The 14,873-nt window shown below is 53.2% G+C and overlaps 2 protein-coding genes across 5 annotated transcripts in view; one reads left to right on the forward strand and one right to left on the reverse strand.

Annotated features, from left to right (window-relative positions):
* Positions 1-5,006, forward strand: part of LOC145513730 (uncharacterized) — a 16,648-nt gene extending 11,642 nt beyond the window's left edge. Inside the window, exon 4 of the mRNA XM_081510721.1 lies at positions 4,362-5,006. The gene's annotated coding sequence lies outside the window, so the exon portion shown is untranslated. The remainder of the gene's footprint in view (positions 1-4,361) is intronic.
* Positions 1-14,714, reverse strand: part of SLC9A5 (solute carrier family 9 member A5) — a 20,657-nt gene extending 5,943 nt beyond the window's left edge. For 3 of the 4 annotated variants that reach the window (XM_081512995.1, XM_081512993.1, XM_081512992.1), the window contains exons 1-12: positions 13,094-14,714; positions 9,830-10,132; positions 7,876-8,039; positions 7,653-7,731; positions 7,186-7,363; positions 6,401-6,621; positions 6,004-6,206; positions 5,690-5,779; positions 5,522-5,592; positions 4,664-4,793; positions 4,085-4,173; positions 3,798-3,924 (exon numbers count right to left, since the gene is read on the reverse strand). In XM_081512995.1, coding sequence (XP_081369121.1) covers positions 3,798-3,924; positions 4,085-4,173; positions 4,664-4,793; positions 5,522-5,592; positions 5,690-5,779; positions 6,004-6,206; positions 6,401-6,621; positions 7,186-7,363; positions 7,653-7,731; positions 7,876-8,039; positions 9,830-10,132; positions 13,094-13,286 — 1,848 coding nt within the window. In that variant the 5' untranslated portion in view covers positions 13,287-14,714. The remainder of the gene's footprint in view (positions 1-3,797; positions 3,925-4,084; positions 4,174-4,663; positions 4,794-5,521; positions 5,593-5,689; positions 5,780-6,003; positions 6,207-6,400; positions 6,622-7,185; positions 7,364-7,652; positions 7,732-7,875; positions 8,040-9,829; positions 10,133-13,093) is intronic. The other variant, XM_081512994.1, reaches the window with a different exon arrangement.
* Positions 14,715-14,873: the final 159 nt, after the last annotated feature.

A 14,873-nucleotide genomic window follows, 5' to 3' on the forward strand; every position in this document is an offset into this window, starting at 1 on the left:
TACAATAGAGATCCAGCCAGACTCTATATTCTCAGTTCTTTATCCCAGAACCTACTCCCTCACATTTGGCTTTCCTTATCCCCTCTTGCCCTCTCCCAGTTTTCTCAGATGTGAAGTGACAAGAGACAGGGGATCCTGTGTCCTGTCCTCAGGGCTACCATGAAACCAAGGCAGGCATCTCCTTCTTTGCACCTCAGTTTATCTGAGCCTAGTCCACATGCCTGGCCCATTTGCCTTCTTGTGACTACACAGGACTCTGTCCAGCTGGCCCTCCCTACTTAGCCCTTTCTGCACCCGCCACCATGACTCCTCAGGCTGCAGGAACTTTCATGACTATCTCTTGCCACCTTGGACCCTCTCAGTCCAACCATACCAGTGCCCAATTCAGTACCACTCCCATCATCTGCTCTTTCCAACTTTTCCTCATAAAGACCAAGCCCACCACACCCTCACCTAACCTGTCTCTAGCTCTGGCCGTGACTGCTTAGCAGCCTTTTCATTACCTCCTGGTAATTTCCCAAAGTACCACCCACGTGTTCCCAGTCATTCTTGTCCTGCCGCACACCCCCAGGCTGGTCTCTTTCCTTTGCCCTTCATATTTTCTGCTTCCCTGAGCTGGATCTAAGAATCCCCTTTAAGTGTCCTCCCAACTGCTCTCTCCTACACACTCATGCAGAGGTGCCCCTCTCTCCCTGGGGTCGGGTGGGTGCAGAAGCCCAGCTCTTTCACAGAGCCCCTCACTCCCCACCTCCATCAGTTCCCTTCTCTCCATCAGTTCCTCCCTCCTAGTCCTCCACTCTCCTGCATCTTCAATCCTTCCCTGGCCACAGGCCCCCTGCCTCTGCTTTTAGACCTGTTCCTGCCCTTACCTCCTTGAAAAACGCCTTTCCATTGACACCATTGCCTTGCTTTTGCTGCTAAACATTTACACATACATTCTGACACTTCCCCTAGTACCCGTTAATTCCTTGAATGTCAAATACAGCTGGGGTGGGAGCAAGGGGGGTTGTCTGACTGCAGTACCACTGTGCAGCTTTCTGCCGGGTCATCAGTACCTTGGCCTCTGGTTAGGCAACATCCGTGCAAAGTCCAGCCCTCCTCTTGCCCCAGGCCTCCAAGACAGCTCTGAGGGGCATCAGCTACTGCCCCTCTAAGGGCTCCTTCTCTCTCCTCCTCTGCTGGCTCCCCTTCCTTTTCTTCCATGTTCATTCCCCAGCATTATCCCTTGGCCCCCTCTCTCCCATCTCAGTGCCCTCCCCAGTGAAAGTATTGACTCTCTCAGGGCCAGCCAGCCCAGTGATAAATCTGGGCTTCCCAGACACCAGCCATCAGACCAGCTGCATTTCAGTCCCCTCAAGGGGCTTATTAAGAGCAGATTCCTCATCCCATTCCACACGACACAATCAGACTCTGCAGGAGGTGAAGCCAGGAATATGTATTCTAGTAAGCTCCCCAGGAGATTCTGATGTAGCCAGGCCAGGAAACCTCCGACGTAGATTGCTTCCAAATCTTTTTATCTTCAGCCTGTCTCTCTCTCTTAAACTATAATCTTATGTTTCTAACTGTATACTAGACACTTCTGTCTCTAATGATATTTCTGTGAAGAACATGAGGAATTATGGATTGCATGCTGGCATAACCAAGTGGATTTAGAACTGGTTGAGTAACCATACCCCCAAAATTCTTGATCCAGGTCAGTCTGGAGGAAAGTCTTTAGTAGCAGACCATAGGGTCTGTCCTCAGCTCTATCCTATTCATTTTTATGTTGATTTTGATGAATACAGAGTTAACAGGCTTAACAGAATTTTATATGATGTGAATCTGAGGAGATTTTTGGTGACAGACATGGGATCCAAACATGGAATGATGGGCTAAATCAAATAAGATAACAGTTAACAGGGATAAGCACAATCATAATCCAGGTTTTTTTTTTTTTTTAGTCGACGACACAAGAACTGGTTGGACCAAACCCATTGACCAATCTTACACACACACACACACACATCAACAGCCAGCCAATCATTATGTATCAATACTTCCTAATGTAATACAATAAGAAATACATAGCACAGCTATCGAATGTTCCTGAATACAACCAGGCCTCTAGATTGAACTACCAAGAAATACAGGATATCAAGGATAACATGTGAGATATCACCTCTGGAATACAATCAGCAAAATCTGTAGAATGGAGAATTTTCTAAGACGATCTATCCAGTTTCTTCAGTAAATAAATAAAAAGGAGGAAAAAAAGGAAGAAGAAACTATTACAATTTTTAAAAAAAAAAATAAAAAGACATACTTACTAAAAATGCAAAGTGTGGACTTTATTTGGATCCTGACTTGAACAAACCAGATGGAAAAAGATATGTATTGAACTCTGGCTGAATATTTGAGGTGAGGTGAGAAGGAATCACTGTTATTTGTTGTATGTGGTAATGGTACTATGGCTTTTTTGAAAAAAAGAATTCTTGCCACCTAGAGATACATATGGAAATATTTAGAGATGATACGATGTCTGGAGTTTGCTTTAAGATAACAAAGTGTAGATAGGGTGTAAGGGGGAATTATTGGAGCTGAGTGATAGTTAAATGAGTTTCTTTATTCTCTCTAGTTTTGTGAATGACTGAAATTTTCTATAAGAAAATGTAAACAAAACCAAAAAACAAACAAAAACTCCACGAGTTGGATGAGACGGGATTTCACAGTCATTAACTGAGGAAGACATGGAGGGTGGGTTGCCTGATTGTAGGAACAGTGTGAAGCCTCAGGGTGATGAGCCAGAGCTGGAGGGATCCTGGGCTGCGAGAAGAGAAAGGCAAGTTCCATAATAGAAAGGTTAAAGGTCCCCTGTGCCTGGCCCTGGCCAACCACAACTAACGTAGCACCTTCCATCTGGGGCCTCTTTGGCCATGGCAGTGAAAGCCTGGAATGCTAACCACTAGTCCACCATAGAATTCCTAGGGGCCTCATTTCTAACTGCTGAAGAAGACAAACCAGGGACAGAAGCTGCTGGCCCGAAGGCAAGAAGGCTTCTGTGTGGAAGGAAGCTGTTTTGACATCTTTGCAGGCTTTTGCTCTGCAGAGGTGCAGAGAGTCAAATCAGGCCCAGAGGGAGCAATTTAAAGGGAAAGAATTCCCGTCTCTGTAGAAACGGCCTTGACTGTTAAAGCTGCCAAGAATGGTCACAGCTGGCTTCTCATTTCAGAAAGGTTCAAGGTAATGGCTTGCTGCCCCCTTGCGGGGTTGCAGCAGATTCCTGCCTAGATGGGTTGGGCCTTTCCAACCCTGAGGCTTCACAACCTGCATGGGACTCACTCATGTTACCTAAACTGGATGTCTGCCTCCCCCAGGTTAAGCTGCTCCCACAGACCTCCTTGGCACTCCTGCTTCTGTCTGTGACCCCCATCAAGCCTCCTCTCCCCTTCCTTGCAGATTTCACAGTCCTTTGTGCCCCTCTTCCTTCCAGCCCCCCAGCTCTAATCCGCAGTGTTTCACTCCAGCTTCCAGCTGACTCTCTTGGCCTCTCAACTCACCCCGTCCAATTAGATCTACTCTCTGCTACCAGAGAAGACATCCTTAAACCATTCTTGTAACCTTTGAGAAAGGCCAACCTTTCTCAAAACAACAGCAAAAAACCAAAACTAAAGGTTATAACCAACGAGATGAAGCCCACGCTCTTCAACTGGGCATCTGCAGCTCTCCACAAGCTAGTGCCAGCTGCCTCTTGAGCCTTGGATGACGGCCTCCCCAGACCTCACTCCCCCTCAGGACTCAGAGGCCCTGCCTGCTCTCACCCTGCGGCGCGGCTTGTAGAGGCCTCCGCAGAGGAGATGGTGCATCACCGCGTCCTCCCGGTCCCGGCCGCTACGCACTGTGTCAATCACCTGCAGATCCAGACACGCTCCACTGCCACTCTCCCTCCTGCAGGCGGCAGGAACACGTGTGCTGGGGAGGGGCAAGGAGGCGCAGGCCAGGGGAAGGGCAGAAGCAGAGGTGCTCACAGATCTTCCCCAGAAGGGATTCAGAGAGAGGGCCCAGTAGGAAGGAGCATGGGGAAGCGGGAGGGGGCTCCAGGACTTACAGAAGGTTGGTGACAGAGGTCTCTGCCACGGAATTGCGGCTGGGCATGGAGGGCAGAGTGAGCCCAGTGGAGGACAAGACGTGGCCTCCCTGCAGGGGCCATGTCAGAGGTCAGATGGCAGTCAGATGAAGGTGGCGCAGACAGAGGGGAACAAAAGGAATAACACTGGTTAACACGCTTTGCTCTCTTGATGTTCCAGGGATTGTGCCAGGTGCTTTTTTATACTGCACCTACAAAACTCTGTGACAGAGGTACTCTTACTGTCGCTTTCTTACAGTTGAGGACACCGAAGCTCAGAGAGGATAAATGACTTACCCAAGGTCACAAGCCTGAGATGATAAGAATCTGAACCACGTCTGCTGACGCCAGAGTCCAGCTGTCTCCCACCTTTCTGCACTGCCCACTAGACTCTAAATGTCAGCGTCAAGCCGGGCTCGTTCCTGCAGCTGCCACTTCACAAGTCCATGGAGTTTACTGGGAATTCCCAACTCCCTGCTCAGGGCCTGCCTGCCTGCTTGTCACCGCTTCCTGCCTTGCCCTGCTGGCCACCCGCCCATTCTCCATTGTCTGCTGGCCCACCTGATCCACGAAGCTGATGGCATCCCGGATGTTGAGTCTGTAATACACATCCCAGATCTGGTCCCGGATGCGGTAGGCTGAGCGCCGCATCAACAGCTGACTCAGGTACTTCTTATCAAACTGCTCCCACCTACAGAGGATGCCAGGCCCGGTCCTGAGTGCTGGCCCTTCCTCAGACAGGGGCAGGGCACCGCCAGTACGGGGCCCACATCTCTTGGTGTGGGCATCGGTCAGGGAGAATCTGGAAGCTGGTCCCTGCCCTTACGGAACTGACAGCGCCTGGCATTGACGAAGTTATGGCATGTAACTATAAAATTGCAACCATGACAAGAACTACAAAGGATAATTATGGAGTATGACGGGGATTTGTCCTGGTCAGGGAAGCCTCCCTAAGGACATGATGCCTGTGGTAATATCTGAAGGATGAACAGAGAAGTTAAGGAGGCGAGATGGAGGGGAGGGAATGTTCTAGTAGAAAGAACAACATGTGCAAAGATCCCGGTGGCCAGGGCAGGGGGAGCATGGTGGGTCCTGAGTTTCTAAAACAGGGTTCATTTCATTGGCAGGCTGAGAGTCAAAGTCATAGAGGAGCACAAGGCGGCTGGAGTCTGGAGGTGCCAGACCACGCAGGGCAGGGCCAGGCAGGCCTTGCTGGGGAACCTTATCTTACCCTGAGAGTACAGGGACACCAGCACTGCCTGAGGAACTTCAGGGACAGATCACCCAGCCTGCGCCTGGCTGCCTCCCTTTTCAGAAGTGTGGCATGTCCCCCATGCTGCCCTGGCTGGGGGGTGGGAGGGAGGGGGTGCTGCTGCTGCTGCTGCTGCTGCTGAAGGAGCCTGGGGGCAGCTCCCTCACCTGTCCCTCCAGTAGTGATAGCCATGGTGGCCCACAACGTCCTCCACTGCAGCCAGAATGTGGTCAAAAGTCTAGAAGGGGGGTGGGTAGGGGGACCGGATCAGGACTCTGTTCAGAATAGGAGAAGGGAGAGAGGGACAGGTGGGAGGATGGGGTTCTGGTACCCACGTGCTCATGCAGCTCCTGGTTCAGGGTGGGTTTGTGATGCTCACTCCTCTTCACCTTCAGCCACTTGACTAGTGGCTTGATGGTCAGGCCCTATGGACAGGCAGCCAGTGAGCCCTGCCCTGGCCAGTTCTCTGCCGCCTTTCTCTCCCCACGGTTAGGCTTCAGCTTCCGTATCTCCACCTCACTGCTCTCAAAGTCTGGGAAGTCAAGCCCCTGCAACCCTCAACAGGAAAAGGAGCCCCTCTCCCATAGGCTCCAGGCCTCCCCAGAGCCTGCCAGACCCTCTCCCCATCCAGCTTCCTGGGCGCTCCCACCTGCACGATGACTGTGAAGAAGACCACCACAATTGTGGTGGCTACAAAGTAGTCCTTGGCAGGGACCTTGGTCCTATCTAGGAGGATGACGAGAGCGAAGGCCACAGCCCCCCGCAGGCCCCCATAGGACATCACCACCTGGTCAATCTTGTCCAGAGGGACCAGCCGGAACTGATTCAGCACCCACGTCTGCAGGACTACGCCTACAGCAGGAGGGAGGCCAGTGGGAGCAGGGTGTTGGGAGTGGAGGGCACTGGGTGAGTATTGGGGCTCAGGTCTGAAGGGCTGGGAGGGCTGAGCAACACAGGGAGGACAAGGATGTAGACTCAGAGTGCGAGATGAGCTGGGGTGGGGGCAGGGGCAGGGAGGGTAGAAAAGCAGAGGGTGCCGGCTATACCGAGGGCTCGGAAGAACAGGATGAAGAAGAGGGTGCCCAGCACCAGCCCAGAGTCCCAGGCCCACTTGGAAGAGTCCACGGCCGAGATGCCAAGCAGCATGAAGATGACGGTCTCTGCACAGCTGGCTAGAGTCTTCATGGTGTACTTGACAGCTGTGCGGGACTTATGGGAGATGTTGGCCTCCACATACTTCTTACAGCCCAGGCCACACATAGTCACCCTGGGAGAGGAATGGAGAGTCAGAGCGATGAGGAGTGGCCACAGGAAGCACAGCCTCTGGGGTCTGAGCATGCACAGGAGAGGGTGTCACCCATCACAGGATGTCAGACTCAGAGCCAAAGCGCAGGGAGGCATGGAGCCTGTTCAAGGATAGGTAGTGGTAGTCCTGGGATAAAAGGGTCAGAATCGCCAGGCTTCCCACTCAGTGCCTTCTGGAGGGGAAGGTAGGAAAAACATGATCTGACTAGCACAGACTGCCTGAGCACCTTTTGGAGTTCTGTGGCCACCAGAGCCACGGCACCAGGCCTCAAAGTCCACTTCTGGCTCAGCCCACACCCCAGAGAGCACTTTAGGCAGGGGAAAATTGGGTTCTGGGGGCCCAGGACAATTCTAGAGGTGGGTCCTGTAATGTCCCCTGAGGTTTAGTGTCTCCCCTGGGAAATTTGAAGCTCCCACTCAGGGAAACCTGTGGACTCCTCAAGGTCCTGCTTTTGTCTGTGTGAAGGACAGCCATATCCAGTGCCCCCACCCAGCTGCCTGCGTGCTCAGCACCCCCAGGACTCACGCAAGAATGGCAGAGAGCGAGGCCATTTCAGCGGTAAGGTAGGCTGCGTAGGCGAGGAGGAAGACCAGCAGCGGCTCGATGATGCGGACACGCTTGGTGAAACGTGTGGTCAGGGCCAGGAGGAAGGCAAAGACTAAGCCCACGGCTGCCCCGCCCAGACTGACCACAAACAAGGAGGCTGGGGGAGGAGTGGGTTGTCAGCACGACCCCTGGCTGGGACCCCTCCCGGGCCAACCAGACTGCTGCCTGGCGGGGAGTGGAGGAGGATGCCCACCATGCTCCCCAGGGGTCAGGATTGCAGGAAAGCCCCTCCTTCTCGGGTTCTCAGGGCCCTGTTTCTCCGTGGAGGAGGGAGGGGAGGAATGAGGCACCCCAGCAGCATCCTCTGTCCAGACGCAGTGGGGGAGGGGCTCAGCAACCCGAGGGAGGCAGCCTCCAGCGCCCGCCGAGAGGGGGGAGATACTGACCGACTCCCTTCAGGTAGTCAGTGGCCCGCACGTTGGCAGAGCCCATCTCCACAAAAGAGTTGCAGACCTTGTACAGCACCTGAGTGAGAAGTGGTGCATCAGGAGTGATGACGGGAAGGCGGAGACCAGATTTCTTCCCCAGGGGATCTGGGGAAGGGTCTGAGCCTGGTCAAAAGCAGGGCAGCGTGGGGTCCAGGAACAGCAGCCCACTGCGCACTCTCACCACGGTGACTGCATCATTGAGCAGGGACTCGCCAAAGACGATGATAAAGAGGGTCTCGTTGACGTGCACCTCCTCAAAGACAGCCAGCACGGCCACGGGATCCACTGCTGAGATGAGGCTCCCAAACAGCAGGAAGTCCAGCAAGCCAGCCTGCACTCTAGGGGCTTTCAAGGGACAGCAGACAGTGAGGTACTGAATTGCCTACAGCAGCCCCAGTGACAGGCCCAGACTGTTGAAACAAGGATGCCCCAAGAGGACTTGGGACAGTGAAGAGCGCATCAGCCTGCAGTTCAGGAGACCTTAGGACTTGAGCCTAAGGACTGTCTTTGCCACTTACCCGCTCTATGACATTGGCACTGTCACTGCCACCTGACTTCTCATAAGCCATACCTCCTCATATGCCTGCCTGACAAGACTGCTGCAGAAATAAACCAGGGAAATGGCTACAAAAGCTCTGTGTAACCTGGAGAGCTAGGATGGCACTGACAAGAAAAAACTTAGCAACAGCAATAATAACCACCCTCAGGTGGAAATAGGCTGCTGACTGGCTTTATTAGGAGAACAAAAGAGTGCCTTCTCCCACAACGTAGTTCTCAGCCTAAGGAAGGCAACATGCACAATTCTCAGCGGGGCGGGGGTGGGGGGCAGAGGGGCTATCCATCCACGAGGGCTGAATACAGTATGAAGAGCACCCACCATTGGTGGGACTCGAACATCCCATGCAATCTCTGTGAACCTCAGTTTCCACTTGTACATACTGAGAATAATACTAGTGTCTACCTCAGAAAGTTCCTTATTTAACCAGTGCCTAATACATAGTACTGAGAAGGCAATGACACCCCACTCCAGTACTCTTGCCTGGAAAATCCCATGGACGGAGGAGCCTGGTAGTCTGCAGTCCATGGGGTCGCTAAGACTCGGACACGACTGAGCAACTTCACTTTCACTTTTCACTTTCATGCATTGGAGAAGGAAATGGCAACCCACTCCGGTGTTCTTGCCTGGAGAATCCCAGGGACGGCGGAGCCTGGTGGGCTGCCGTCTATGGGGTCGCACGGAGTCGGACACGACTGACGCGACTCAGCAGCAGCAGCAGCAATACATAGTAAGCACTCAGTAGTTACTACCTATTACTAGGATTACTATGATTATAGTCTGATGTCCTCCTCTCCCTTCCTGCCCCAAGAGTTCACTGACACCATAGAAAAACCAGGTTGGAGTCCCTGAGTGGAAATTGCAAACCTCCCCTTGCCCCTGAGAAGAAGTCTGAATTATCAACTTTTCAGGGTTGAATGGGTTTGGGATCCAGAAAATGAGGAAGAAGGGAGCAGAACAGGGCAGCTTGAAGGCAAAGAGCTCAGTAAAATGACCCTCTCCTGCTAACCTTGGACCTGATATCAAATGAGTTTAAGGGCCTCTATTTCCTCGTCCATTAAATGGGACAAATGATACCCCCAGCAAGGTTGATATGAAGAGCCAGTGGGATGAGCAAAGAGAGAATACCCAGTGTAGTGTCTTGCATTCTGCGGATGTATGATATGTATTTATTAAAATAATAAAAACATAAAACCACCCTGATGTGACCTGGGCAGAGCCCTCAAAGGGATGTTGAGCTGTGCCTCAGGGGAGCCAGGCTGGCAAGTGGCAGTGTGGTAACAGAGGGCAGGAGGAAGCAGGGTGGTAATGCAGGCTTCCCAGTCTTGGCAGCCCACGCACAGCTGGGAGCCAGGCCCCTACTCAGCTGTCCTCTGCAGAAGCCCAGACTCATCTGGCAGGGACCTAAATGAAGGCTGCAGGCCCATCTGGAGCACTGCCAAGTTGGAAGGGACCTAAGATGGAGGTCTCAGGGCATGGCTCTCATCAACACAGGATCTTCAGAGCTGGAGGAGAAGGGAGCTGGGCGAGGAGTCTGGCAAAGCCCCCCACAGCTGGTTCAGGTCTTAGAGTCACTCACCCACAAGTCCAGCCTGCTGCAGGCCCCAGAGGGCAGCACCCGTTGTGAAGGCATTCCAGAGTGTGCCCACCACGGCATAGGTGAGGATGGCACCCAAATTGTCAAAGAACAGCCGGCTGGGCATGAAATAGCCCGAGTCCAGCACAATAGGAGGCAACAAGAAGAGGAAGAAGGTGCCTGGCTCCAGCTGGTACTCCGCTTTCTTGGCTACAGCCAAGACAATGCCCCCCAGTGCCAGTCCCAGCAAAATCAGCAGACAGCTCTCGGGGACCAGAGACGTCACCTTCCGAGACAAGTGAAACACTACAACACAAAAATAGGGCGGGAGGTATCATCAACTTATGAAGCACGCCTGCGCACGCGTGCACACACACACACACACATGCACTGCCCTATAGCCTTCCAGTGTTAGATATTTATTCAAGGTCAGGACCCCAATCCTGGGACTAAGGAAGAAGAAATTCAGGACTACTAGAATCTCCAGCCTCCAGAGCGTCAAACTCTCCACTGCAGCCAGAGTTGTCTGTTTCTTAGTACTCCTGTCATGGTAACCTAAGTCTCTGCTTACTTTTTCCACTTCTGAAAATACCGTCCTCTCTACTGTCATCCTCAAAGGACCTCACCTTTTTCTGCTCTCCCTTATCCATTGCCGTTATTTGAACCTCAGCAAATACTAGGTACATTTTTATGCATAACATAGTTGTAAAAATCAGGGCCTGTAGAGTCAGTCTACCTGGGTTCAAAGCCTAGCTCTTTCATTTACCAGTTCTGTGACTTTGATGTAATTATCTTCACTTTTTTTTTTAAATTGTTGGGCCAGGTGTTAGTTGCAATATGCAAAATCTCTAGTTGCAGCATGAGGGGATCTAGTTTCCTGACCAGCGATGGAACCCAGGCCCCCGGCACTGGGAGCTCGGAGTCTTAACACTGGACAGCCAGGGAAGTCCCCGCTTCACCTTTTTGACTTGCAGTCTTTTCATCAGTAAAATGAGGATAAAGACAGTACTGATCTCATAGGATTGTTGCAAGGTTTAAGTAAGACGATCTGCTCAAAAGCAGTTAGCCTGGCGCTTTGTAGTAAGTGCTCTATAAATGTTACCTTTTATTCTATTGTGTCCTGCCCTAGACCATAATGCATATTATACCTCCTAGGAGTACTCCAGATCTCCTAGCCCCATGTCCTTTTTCATTATCTAGGCTCACTAAGGGCTCAATAGTTTTAAAAGCAATAGACTTAGCAGTTAGACCTCCAGTTCTTCTTGTGGCTCCATCCTATCCTAATTGTGTGATCTCAGGCAAATTATTTAAATCCTGAACTTCAACTTCTTCTCCTGTAATATGGGGGAAAATAACCTTCACAGGTTGAGGATAAAAATGATATAGTGTGAATGTGCCTAGCAGAATGTCAGACACATAATAGGATCTCAACAAATGTTAATTCAATATGATTCTGGGGGGAAGTAATAACATATCTGACCCTTGGAGAGAAGAGGAGGTATGGAATGATTTTCTAGCACTATTGCCACTCCTACTTTTGCCTCATCATATAAACTCTTTGGGTTTTCGATTGGGCCCTGGGGCCAGGTGAGCTCCTCTCCCCAGACAGTCCTTGGAGAGGTGGGTAGTGAGGGACACCTTGGTGTTAGGCTGTATGAGATGCAGTGCTAAGATAGTGCCCTTTGGAAGCTGTACCCAGAGAGTCTAGGACAGTGCCTGGCCTGTGGTGGGATCTACGTAAATATTTGGTGAATAAAACGGGGGGGGGGAATTCTAGCAATGAAGCTGGGGGAAGGTATTTCTGAACATTCTACCTATCTCTCCTCACCCCTAATCCCAAGGATTTTTTTTTTTTTTTTTGGTTGATGAGAAAAAGGCTCTCTTCAAACTCTTCAGCCTCCATAGGAGATGTCATCCAAGCTAGAAAAAGAACTATGATTTATGGGGAAAACTACAGCCATTGCTGCAAACCCTAAATAAGACAGGAACTCTCCACCTGGCAGACTTCTCAGCAGACCCAATTTTGGTTCCCATATCTGAGGCTCCTCCCACCTTGCTCTCATTGCTGCCAGGCCCTAAGGTGAGCTCAGCCACAGCTCTCCCCACACTCAGCCCTACCTCTGGTCCCCCTTTCCTCTCCTTCAGGGGCCTTATTCCATTCTTATCTCCAGAGCATGATTAATCCCAGCACTGTAATCCAAAACCCTTCACAAAAGCCTGTTCTCTGACAGAACTAGGCTCCTTGAAGGCATTTCAAGCCCCATTTTCCATTATTAATGGGCTGCCACGGCAGAGTGGAGAGCTCGGCTGTTGCTGCCCAGCCCCCACTCCCAACTGTATCCCTGGGGGAAGAAGGGGGCAAACTCTAGACAGTGCGATTCCTATGTGAAGTCTACTGGTGAGACTGGGAGTACAGGCTGTGCCAGCTTAGATGGGGAGTGAGTAGCAACGGCTCAGCTATAATTAGTCACCCCCACAGCGCAGTCTGCACAACAGGGAGAGGGAGGAGGGTCTCTGGTGGGAGGAGGGACCACTGGCTGCTCAGAAGTGGGGAGGAAGGGGCAGAGGCAAGGAAAAGCAGCTCTATTCAAGGAAAGGAGTCTGAAGCACAGCCCTCAGTACTGTGCAGACTGAAGGAAATTGGATGTGTGAAAGCCTCCAGGGCAGGCAGCACATAGTAAGACCCAATAAATGGAAGTTTCTCATACCCTCAAGTGGGAAGTCATAGACTTGAATTGGAAGGGGGAGACACAGCTAGGCACAAGAAGGGGACATCTTTAGGGAATAGAGGGGGATAGAGGAAAAGTGGCATTTTAGCATTCCAAGAGAATGGATATTTGGAGGTGGCTTCCAGGGAAGGCTGCTTCCTCAGGACCAGGATGCTGGGGTTTGCCGGAGAATACCATCCCCTCAATGTCCCACACGCCCTGACTGCTGACAGGGGCTGGGGATTGGTGGAGGAGAGCCCAGACTAAAGAGCTGACTGCAAGCAGAAGAGGGGAAAGAGAGGGCAAAGTAGGCTAGGGATGGGGTTGGAGAGCGCAGGAGCAGCCCTCTGAGAAGGCAAATCTTCAGGGCTCCCACGCGAGAAGGGGAGGAGGGGGATACACAAGAGAAGGCGCGGAAACAAGGTGAGAGCCCGGATTTGCGGAATCGGAACGTAAAGTCGGGGCACTCTGCAAAAATCCGGCCCGGATCTGGGGACGAGGGGTTGGGGGCGGGTCCGCTGCCCGCCGCCAGCCCTGGCGCACGCACACACGCACTCACCGATTTTAGCCAGGCTGGCCACCAGGATCCAGAGGGCTACCAAGTAGGGCGCCTCCACCTCGTGCCACTGCCAGCGGAAGAGCGCCAACCCTGGGGGAGGCTCACCCGGCGACCCCGGCTCCTGGGTGGGCTCTTCGGTCGCTCCCGCCCCCGCCAGGGACAGCCAGAACAACGGCAGTGCGGCGCGCAGCATCCTGCCGCCTGCCTAGCAGCCCTCCAGGCATCGCACGGCCGCCGGCCCCGCGTCGCTGCCGCCGCCGCCGCCGCCTACCGGCCTCCCCCGCGTCACAGGCACGTGGGGTCTGCTCCCCCCAATCCCGGCTCGGATACCCCCAACCCAGGTCCGGACTCCGAGACCCTGTCCCGGGCGTCCGTAGTCCGGACGCCTGCCCCTCCGCTCTAAACCAGTCTGGAAATCCCCCAGTGCAGCCCTCCCCCACAAGCCCTGCAACCTAGTCCTTCAAGCCCGCTCCCTCAAACCCTCACCAAACCTCCCCCGATCTGTATTCAGAGCTATGAGCGGCCACAGACCCCACGGGGCACCGCCGGGTCCCACCCGCCGGAGGCGACAGCCAGTCGCGGGAGTGACGGGGGTTTGCCGGGTGGCGGGGTTCAGGCGAGAGGAGGGCGGCCCCGCCACCGAGAGTGCGGTCGGGGACTGGCAGCCGGCCCCCGGTACCGAGACCGCGGACCCCGACGCTGCCCCATGCAGACTCCAGGGGGCAGTGCGCCGTCGCCTTCAGCTCAGCCCTCGGGAGCCTAAGACCCCTTCGGGCCCCGCTCTCAGACAAGAGCTGCGCACGCGCACTAGGCCCTTTGAGAAAGCCGTGAGGGACAACTGTCCCCATCGTCCCCAGAAACCTCAAAGCCCAGATTGGGCCGAGTTCATCTCAGGCTGAGGAGGAGTCTGTTCCTCTTCATTCACCAAATCGAGGGGCAGCCGGCCTCCCTTTCCCTCAAACTGCAGTGAACTCTTCTCACCCTTTCCATGAGACAAGGAAGAGAACGTATCTTCTTCCCTAAACTACGAAAACCCCAGCCTATCGATTCCTTTCAAACTAAAAGGAATTCACTCAACCTTTTTCCTAAACCTGAAGGGACATTCGGCTTATCCCGCCCTAAAGTGAAAAGGACCGTTTCCCCTTTTCATTGAAGTACAACCCATCCCTGTCCTTCCCCCAAATTGAGGGTAACATGTTCTACCTCGCGGCCAAACTGAGTCATTCTATCCTTTACCCAGAATTAAGAGCACCCGTCCCTCTTTCTCCTCCAACTAAGGGTAAATCATCCCACCTCTTCCTTTGAATTGAGTGTAATCTATTTTCACTTCTTGCTGCAAACTGAAGGGGACCCATCTCCCTGCTTCCTCCAAATGAAGGACGCCCATCCACTTCATACCTCAGCTGAAAGAGTCTGGTCCCTAAACCTAGGCAGACCTGGCGGGCCACGATCTGAAGAAACTTCCACCCCATCTTGCCCTAGCAGTCTCTCAAGAGAGCGCAGCCTCACCGCCCCCAAGCCCAAAGAAAGCCTCTCGGATCTCTGCGCGCTCTCGCAGTGGGTGGGGGGGCGTGTGGGACGCTCGAGCTCGGCTTTTCCCCGGACTAGCCTGTGAACTAACGGGACCATGATCACGCCCTCTGAGTGACTGGCTGCAAGCTGCACCAACCGCAGTACTGCCCCCGACCCCGCGCGTCCGGAGACTAGTATTGGCTCCACCTCCTTCCTCGGCCCCGCCTCCGTCTGGCCCCGCCCCTCTTCCTCGGAGTCCTGCCCGGCC

Source organism: Giraffa tippelskirchi, chromosome 7, assembly GCF_054371585.1.
Source record: "Giraffa tippelskirchi isolate mGirTip1 chromosome 7, T2T-mGirTip1v1.2.pri, whole genome shotgun sequence".
NCBI lineage: Eukaryota > Metazoa > Chordata > Mammalia > Artiodactyla > Giraffidae > Giraffa > Giraffa tippelskirchi.